Genomic DNA, 9,446 nt, shown 5'->3' on the forward strand with positions numbered 1-9,446 from the left:
TTTTTGGATCCAGCCCAAATCAAATCTCTCTTGTGCCATTTGGGCCTATTAAAAAATCAGATTCAATTCTCACTTTTTTTTTCCTTTGGGCCATTGAGTCCAAGTTCAAATAATTTTTTTTCAACTATTCTTAATTATTATTTTTTTCTTTTCTTAATATAATTTAAGCATTCATAAAAATAATTGATTTTTTTTATTGAAAAGTATAAATCTTTATTAAAAATATATAATTTTTTAATTAAAATATTAACCCCATAATAAAATTAATTTATCAGAGTTATACCAACTTAATTCATTAAAAAATAAAGTTTAATTTTTTTAACATAAATAGTCATTTAAAATGAAATACGATAAATAAAGATAATTTTTTTAAGTCTTTTATAAAATAAAACACAAATATATGAAAATGTGACATTTACTAAATATTTGTCAATTGAAAAAAAACAAAAATAAATCCGCGCTTTGAAAGCGCGGATCAAAATCTAGTCTATATTATTAAAGTTGAAGTACACATTGAGATTGTTTGGCAATATGGATAGTAGTTAAAAAATAGCACTGTTTGAAAACATGGATAACAGTAAGTTAGAAAAAACTACTAAAAAATTGGAAGTTCATCACATTATATTAAAAAGTAATGGGTCTATGTTACTTGATATATATATTCAAATCAAAATAATAATTTAAAATTGATTTATATATCAAAAATTCATTCAAAAATAAACATATATTCAAAATTTGATTTTTACTAACATATTTTCCAATAACTATTATGAAAATGTTTTCAATATATATAAGAAAAATACAATACAAAGTCCAATTTCAAACACCAACTTAAATTATGGTTTTTATATTTCACATTAAATTTTAAAATATAATTTATGTGATTATTTATATGATTGTACGTATAAAATATTATTAATTATAAGAAAACTTATTAGATGGTACGTATAAAATACGATTAATTATATGATAACACATATATATAATAGTGATTAGGGGTGGGCGTTCGGGTTCGTTTTCGGGTGTTTTTGGGATTTCGTGTTCATTTCAGATCTTTGAGGGTTTGGTTCGGATTTGGATACTCAATTTAAATAGGTTTGGTTTAAATATTTGGATAGAGAATTAATAATTATTTAAGTATTTTTAGAGTTTTGAGTATATTTTAACTATTTAAGATATTTACGTTTGATTATTTGTATATATTTTCAAGCATTTAGGCAAACTTAAAAGTATCATATATATTTTGGATGTTTATATATATATATAAATTCTAAAAATAATTAATATATATAAGTATATAAATCTATTTTGGATACCCAAAATACTTCGGTTCGGATCGGATTAGATTTCAGTTTTTCAAATACCAAAATTTTGAATAATTCGGATATTTAATAAATTCCGGTTCGGATTTAGTACTACTTATTCGGATTGAGATCGGTTCAATTCTTCGAATTCGAGTTTTTTGTCCAACCCTAAATAGTGACATAAAAAATCAAATAGCATCATATTTATTTTAAAAAAAACACCCGCACGGACGTACGGGTCAAAATCTAGTTCTTTTTTATAGATGTAACTGTATTATCAGACCACAAAAATCTTTATAGGTATATTTTTAGCAAATAATTATATATCTTATCGATTTATTTTTCGTTATATTAACTTGATGGATTTTAAGATTCATAGTCTCTTAACCGGGGCTTCTAGCTCTAGTGGTAAAGGACGTACAGCTGTGAGTACTGCCACCTGGGTTCGAATCCTGGCCACTGGGGAATTAACATTTCGGCATCGCCAGGTGATGTTAGGAGTTTTCAAGGCTCCTAAGACAAATGTTGTAGTATAAATGATTGTCGAACCAGTTCTGTGGGATATCAAAGCACTGAGAATGCAAGTACTCACTTAATCTAAGTGCAACCAATGATTTAGATGGGTTTTAAACTACTACTAAACTAGAAAGCAATAACAGAATGATACTTTCTTGACTAAGGGAAAAGAGAACTCATGGGCATAGGGATTAGACCTTGGGTGATCAAATATCGAACTAAGGATGGCAAATGATCAATCAAACTATCAACCTTAAGCCTAGACACAATTCTAAGCAAGCTCTATGTCTAGATGAATGCTCATTTGCTAACATATCTCAAACATCAAATGTCTTTGGTTGAATAATATGAAAACAATCATTACTAACAAGTCTATTAGCTATCTTAGCATCTTTAACAACAAATGTCTTTGGCAAAGTATACTAAAAGCCTAGGAGAGTTGTCTCAGGCATTTCATCAAACACCTTTTGGGTGGGAAATGTCTATTGATCAACTTTTGAGTGGCAAACTCAGAAGATGCATTATGAATACTCTACTAGCAAGGAACAAAAATGATCTATACTAAAACATCCTAGAACTAACCTAATCACCCTTAATCTCCCTAACCCATGAATTCAAAAGGTGATTACTCACTAATCTCCATGATTCTTCTTAAACCCATATTGGATTTTAGATTAACCATGTAGAGAATTAGATAAGAAATCAACAAGAACACAAGATGAAAGCAATGAAATCTGAATCTAAAGAGGTTTTTTTACTAGTTCTTCTCTAGAAAAAAAATTATCTTGCCTCCAATGGCTTACCAAGTACTTAACTTAGGTTTAGAAAGTGTAAAACATCAAAACAAATGACCAAAAGGCCCCTGAAATAACATAAAAATCGTCCAAGCAAAACACGCGGAGCGACCTAGCATAGTCGCTCCAGGAGGTCGCTCCCGACGCGTTTTTTTGTGTCTCGACGCGTCAAAACGCGAGTGACTTGAGCTGGTCGCTCTGGCTGGTCGCTCTGGCTGGGAGTGACTTGAGGTAGTCGCTCTGGACTGGTCGCTCTGGCTGGGAGCGACCTCGGTAGGTCGCTCTGAGAGGTCACTCTGCGATGCTCGACCAGGATGGATATGCCTCTAGTAAATTGATCATAACTCCTTCATTACATCTCCAAATGACTTGAAACCACTTCCATTAGAAAGCTAACTCAATTTTCTGTGTCTCCACAAAATCTTAGCAACAGAAGATTTCTCTAAAGGCTCCATCCATGCTCATCTTTCACCCCCTTTTGGATCACAATGCTCCCAAACATCTCAAATCACTCCATGGCACACTCCAGCACCTAATAAGGACAATGAATGCAAAATACAACCTAGACATGGCTAAATACTAATCTATATGATGAAAATGCTCATGGATGAATGGATAAAACAATGTAAATATGCAAGATATCACCAGGGACAGAGGACCGACACGTGGCAACATGTGACTAGTCTGGATCACTTCTGTGGAGCCAGGATACCTCTGTATAATTCAAAAAAAAAAGATTCATAGTCTTGGACGACTGACAAGAATGATATATATATATATACACACACTTAATTTTAATCAAATATATTTTATTTTCACAATCTAAAACATTGAGCTCATAAGAATCTACTCTAAATATCCAGCCGTTCATATAAAAATATTTAATTAAATATAACAAAAAAATCACACATTTTCACGGTTTTATAAAAAGTTAAGTCAAAATTTGTTAAAACATCTATTTCAAATCAATTTTAATTTTTTTTATAAATAATAAATTTTAATTCAAAATATTTGAAATAGATTTAAACAGATATAAATGGATCAATAAAATTGTCACGAGTATAGATTTAAATAAATATATAATTCCATTAGAATTTAAAATTAAACAAGTCTATTTTTTTCTCAATTCTATTTGATGGAATAAATATATGGACTCAGTTAGATATCAAATGATTTTAAGAACATTTTAACCTATTTGTGGTATTGGATATTTGAATTAAAAGATACTTTGTTTAAAAATAGATACATATAATTGTTAGCAGTTATTGCACGGTGATTTAGTTGAGATTAGGTGTGGGTATTCAGGTATTCACTATGGCACAAGTCGGTTCTTTCAGGTTTTTCTTTAGGTTTTGGAAAATTTCCATTCGTGTACTATAAACTGTGCCATGTTCGAATCAGATTCTTTTGATCTGGGTGGGTAAGATTCTCATGTAATAGAACCGAAAAAATACTGGATAACTATTATTATTCCGTTCGTGGTAAAACATTTTGAACCAAATTACTTGATTTGGTCCGGGTATTTAAATCCAAATTACAGAAACTTACCTAAAATAACCAAAAATTCATTAGGTATGGTTCAAATCAGTTAGTTTAATCCGAAAGTAACCGTGAATACAATTGATTTGGATATTATGTGTCCAAAACATCCATTTTTTACCATAAATACTCCAACTAAGTTTGTTTTGAGTAAAAACTTTTAAATTAAGTATTTAGTAAAATAACCCCTAAACTAACTTTATTTAATGAATTAAACTTTTTGTCTACAGTGCCGGTCAAAATTACAAGTACTACCGGTAAATCTTTAGTTCATGAGTTTTTATATGAAATAAACATAGTTGATGGTTTTACATTTAAAGATCTAAGAAATTCAAAAAAGTTCAAAAATACTAAAACATAATAACATTAACTAAAAATTAGTAACTTAAAAAATTTCAAAATTAGCACTTTAAAAAAATTAATGCAAATAGATGAGTTTGATTTGTTTTAAAATCAACATTATCAATGTATAAATTGAAAATGTAAAAGACTAGAAAGTATAATAAAAATGATCCAAAGATTTACTGGTAGTAGTAGTTCTTTTGATCGGCACTAGAGATAAACTAATTATCTAAAAAAATTAGTAACTAACATTTTCAAAACAAGCACTTCGGATAAATTATGCGAATATCGATGAAATATATTTATTTAAAAATCCATATCATATGTGGGAGTTAAAACTCGCAATTATAATTTTAATGTGAATAGAGTTAGGTTTAGTAAGACTAGGCTATATTCAAACTAAAATTTAGTTGCGGGTTTTAGGTCCCACATATAATATGAATTTAAAAATAAATCTATCTCATCGATGCAACATAATTTATTTGAAATGCTAATTTTGAAAATGTTTGTTACAAATTTTTAAATTATTAGTTTCGCTCTAGTGTCGGTCAAAAGAATCACTACTACCGGCAAATTTTTATATATTTTTATCATATATATCTTTTTAAAAATTTTAATTTATACATAAGTTTTAATTTCAAAATAAATCAAACTCATATATTTGAATAAACTTTCAAAATGCTAATTTTGAAAATTTAAGTTACTAATTTTTAGATAATGTTTTTATATTTTTACATATTTTTGATTTTTTTTAAAAATCTTTAATAGAAAAACCCTTCAACTATGTTTATTTCATATAAAAACTCATAAACTAAAGATTTACCGGTAGTAGTGGTAATTATGACCGGTAATGTCGACAGATGGTTGAATTTATTAAATAAAGTTAGTTTGAGGATTATTTCACTAAATACTTAGTTTGAGTTTTTTTACCCAAAACAAACTTAGTTGAAGGGTTTTAACGTTAAATATATATATTTATTTGCACGCTTGGATACTCATTTGGTTCTTGGTACAAATAAGATTCGGTATTGGTTTTTCAGATATTGAAATTTAAAACCCGTTCGAGTATATAAACCGGGTCTAATCAGATTTGGAATGTTGACTTTTGGGTCCATTCTGAATTAGTTTTTTGGATAGGGATGTTATTAACTAATTACACCGATAACTCAAAATTTTCAAAATGCAAGAAATATTCATAATTTTATTTTAACATGATTACATATCTTAAAACTTTGTCACTTATATTTACTTATCATTTTAAAACCTAATTACATATTTCATAGTCAAAATTATTTTTGTTAAAACATTAAATATATAATAATTTGTACAAATATAATGCTTTCGTCGTAGCATTTAAATGTAAATACACAATCAAAAATTTAATTTTATATCAAATAATTTTAGTATTTTTTTCTGAAATAAACTCGTGCTTTCAAAGCAGGATCAAAATCTAGTTACACTTTTAATTAAAAATAACATGACTGCTGCAACACACACAGAACATAACTCTTTTTAATTGAATTAGCAGGTGAAAATATGATCGTAAACTTAAAATTTATAGTCTTTCGCATTTAACTTTTTTCTATAGCTATGGGATTCGGCGACCAAGGTCGATCGACCAGTCCCACAGATCCGTGGTACTCCATATATTCTTGCCATTCAAAACAATCCAGATGGCCAACGGGAATCGAACGAGTGTTTTGCCGTATTGAATTTATTTTCTCTCAATCGACACTGGACTACCACAGTTGGTTATATTTAAAATATTGATATTGATATTAAATTAAAATTTAATCTATAAGTGACATAATTTTATTACAAATAAATTAAATTTAAATTAATTGTTATAAATAAAAAAAATATTAAACGTACAAATAACAAAATCAGAGAATATGTCTCGAAGGTTTTAGAAATTTATAACATTCGCAAAAGAATACCCCTAAAAGGTTACTTCTTCTAAATAAAATGTCTAAAATGATTATTGGTTATTCACGGAATCATGAATTTAAAATTAAACCCATACACAGAAATACAAAAATATTGCAAAACAGCTGGAAACAGTTTCCCTTGTTTTCGTAATAATCACTTACTCATATTATTTTTTGTTTATTTGTATCATTTTTGTCTTTCTCCCACTATAAAACCCCATCACAAATCCTTATTAATTTTTACCTCCCCCTAGCTCTCCAATACATTATCTATCTCTTCATCACCACCTCGTTTTTCTTCTTCTCTCTTCTTGTTTTCTCAAGAAAAACAAAACCCTTTGTGTTTGTATTAAAACTGGATCTTGATGTTCAAACCTTCATGTCTCCGGTAATAAGTGAAATCCTTAGATCAGGCCTAACTATAGACTCATCTCTTAGACGCAGGAGCCATCTTGTTCAATCATTCTCCGTCGTATTTCTCTACTGGTTCTATGTCTTCTCATAAATCATCTCTCCTTTAGTATAATATATATATACATATACTATATAAACATATAAATACGTATATCATACTACTATATAGTTTTTTACTATACTATATGGTTTTTACGTAACGTTTCGTCGTATTTTCGTGTGTTTACCTTTGTCAAAAAATAAGAAGGTATTTTCGTATGTGTTTTAATAAAATATGAACAAAACTGAAATGGGATCGCCCGCGAGCGGAAACTGCTCGTCCGGTTTACAAAACTACGGTTCTGAGTCGGATGAGCGGAAGAGGAAGAGGAAAGAGTCGAACAGAGAGTCGGCGAGGAGGTCGAGGATGAGGAAGCAGAAGCATCTGGACGATCTAACGGCTCAGGTCGCTTATCTCCGGGAAGAAAACAGCCATATCGTCGCCGGGATCGCCGTCACGACGCAGCAATACGTTACCATCGAGGCGGAGAACTCCATTCTCAGAGCTCAGTTTCTGGAGCTCAACCAACGACTAGATTCCCTCAACGAGATTGTGGAAATCGCCGGAGGATTTTGGATGGAAACTGGTCAGGGAGGAGGAGTGATCGGTTACGGAGGCGGTGGAGGAGGGTTTTACGACGGAGTGATGAATCCTCTAAATCTAGGGTTTTATAACCAAACTCTCATGGGTTCTGCTTCTACTGTTCCTGCTGATGTTTTCAACTGTTGTTAAACCATGCACCCAGGGTAAAATTATAGGTTTATATATGAATGATGTGATACTCTGTTTTGTTTTGTCTGTAATATAAATAAAACAATCAACTCTTGTTTAAAAATGGATTGTAATTATAAATATTCAACTTCTTTCTTTATATATATTAAAAGTTGAGGAATATTATTTTGTCTTTTACTAAATAATTTCTATTTTTTTTTCCTTTTTTGGGAGCATTTTTAAAGATGAAACTTTGGATACTAGTGAAGACTGAAGATAATGTGAAAGCTCGTAGACATTCTATTATAGGTGGTCCATTTATTTTTAAAAAATACTATATAGACATGGAGTGTTATAATTATTGTGCGGGAGGCTATATTTTTATTGATTTTTTTTTTTGAGGGAGGCTATATTGTGATAAATATTTATGCAATTTAGAAATTACAAAAAAATCGAGTGCATATGGCCTTGTATATTTATTTCTACAAATCTAGTTAAACTGATCTTATATATTACATATTAAGAGCATTTGCATTGATAAGTTCTTAGAAAAATTTTAAACTTAGAAATTTGAAAAGTAGAAAAGAAATTTTTTATCACCATTCTTTAAGAACTCAACTACGTAGATCCTTTTTTTTTGAAAACCTCAACTACATCCTTGCTTAAAATCTAAAATCTATTGGTCTAAGTTATTAAAAACAGTTATATAATAAAATTGTTAAACTTTTACAATTTTGAGTAATTCACATGTATTCCTTTCAATAGCCAAATTCTAATTAATTTCACGAGACCATAAAATTGCATGCGTCTTTGATTATTACTTATTGATATCTAGACTTTGTCTAGATTAAAACATCAACTATATAAATATATGAAGAACAAAAAAATGCATCCTCTTCATTTTTCCTTTGCTTCATCTTGTGGCTCTTGTTTTCGGCCGAAGAAATCCTTTTCGGTGGATATGGTGAGTTACGGCTCGTTCTCTTCTATTTTTGGTCGATTTTGTTAACTAGCTCGTGTTCTTCCTTTGCACATTGTCGGTCTGGTGCGCATCTAAGTGGTGCTCAGTAACAAAGCCAAAGCTAAGAGAATGGGTGCGCAAATGAAGAAGATTAATTTTCATTAAAGTATCTATATAATCCATCATCATATTTGCTTTTATATTATTATATATATATATATATCATAGTATTTACAGGTAATATGCTTCCTCATTTACCAAGATATGAATGGTTTAAATTAGTCAAAGAATATGGTTCCTCATTTCTATTATTTTATTTAGAATAGAAATTTATATTTTTCTACATTTAAGAAAATAAATATAATTTTCTACATCCTTAGCATATAAAAATATTTTTAAAATATATTGAAATAGATCTCATCGCTATTATAGAATTACTTATTTTAGAGAAAAATAGCAAAACACATTATAAAAAGACTTCTATTCTTTGTTTTTATGTCCGATTAAAAACCGAATACATCTTAGAATTTTGGTTTAAGTGATTTATTTTCTTAAAAGAAAAATTGTGTGTTGTATATAAAAATGAAAACCCACCAAAATCCAATATTCTAAAAATCTTTTTGACAAAAAATATAGTCTAATGGCGTTGGGATGTTATTTTTCTAAAACGTGACTATAAAAAAATCACATCATGAGTTGTGTAAAAGCAAACATTAAAAAAATAAACAATTATGAGCTAACTAAAAATTGTAGTCGCGTATGACAGTAATAAGTTATCTTGAACTCAAAGATTTATAGTTATATATGTAAAATCATCTTCTTGAAAGAAACCTTATTATATATTTTGGGAACTAATATATCTCACATATAGAGATATTTAACTGATTGTTTTACTAT

At 29.2% G+C, this 9,446-nt stretch overlaps 1 protein-coding gene across 1 annotated transcript; it reads left to right on the forward strand.

Annotated features, from left to right (window-relative positions):
- Positions 1-6,608: 6,608 nt before the first annotated feature.
- LOC106422271 (bZIP transcription factor 44-like) lies at positions 6,609-7,771 on the forward strand. Its single transcript, XM_013863087.3, has one exon. It carries the CDS (start codon positions 7,112-7,114, stop codon positions 7,607-7,609), a length of 498 nt encoding a protein of 165 aa, XP_013718541.2. The 5' UTR covers positions 6,609-7,111; the 3' UTR covers positions 7,610-7,771.
- Positions 7,772-9,446: the final 1,675 nt, after the last annotated feature.

The sequence above is a fragment of the Brassica napus genome, chromosome A2, assembly GCF_020379485.1.
Source record: "Brassica napus cultivar Da-Ae chromosome A2, Da-Ae, whole genome shotgun sequence".
Classification (NCBI taxonomy): domain Eukaryota; kingdom Viridiplantae; phylum Streptophyta; class Magnoliopsida; order Brassicales; family Brassicaceae; genus Brassica; species Brassica napus.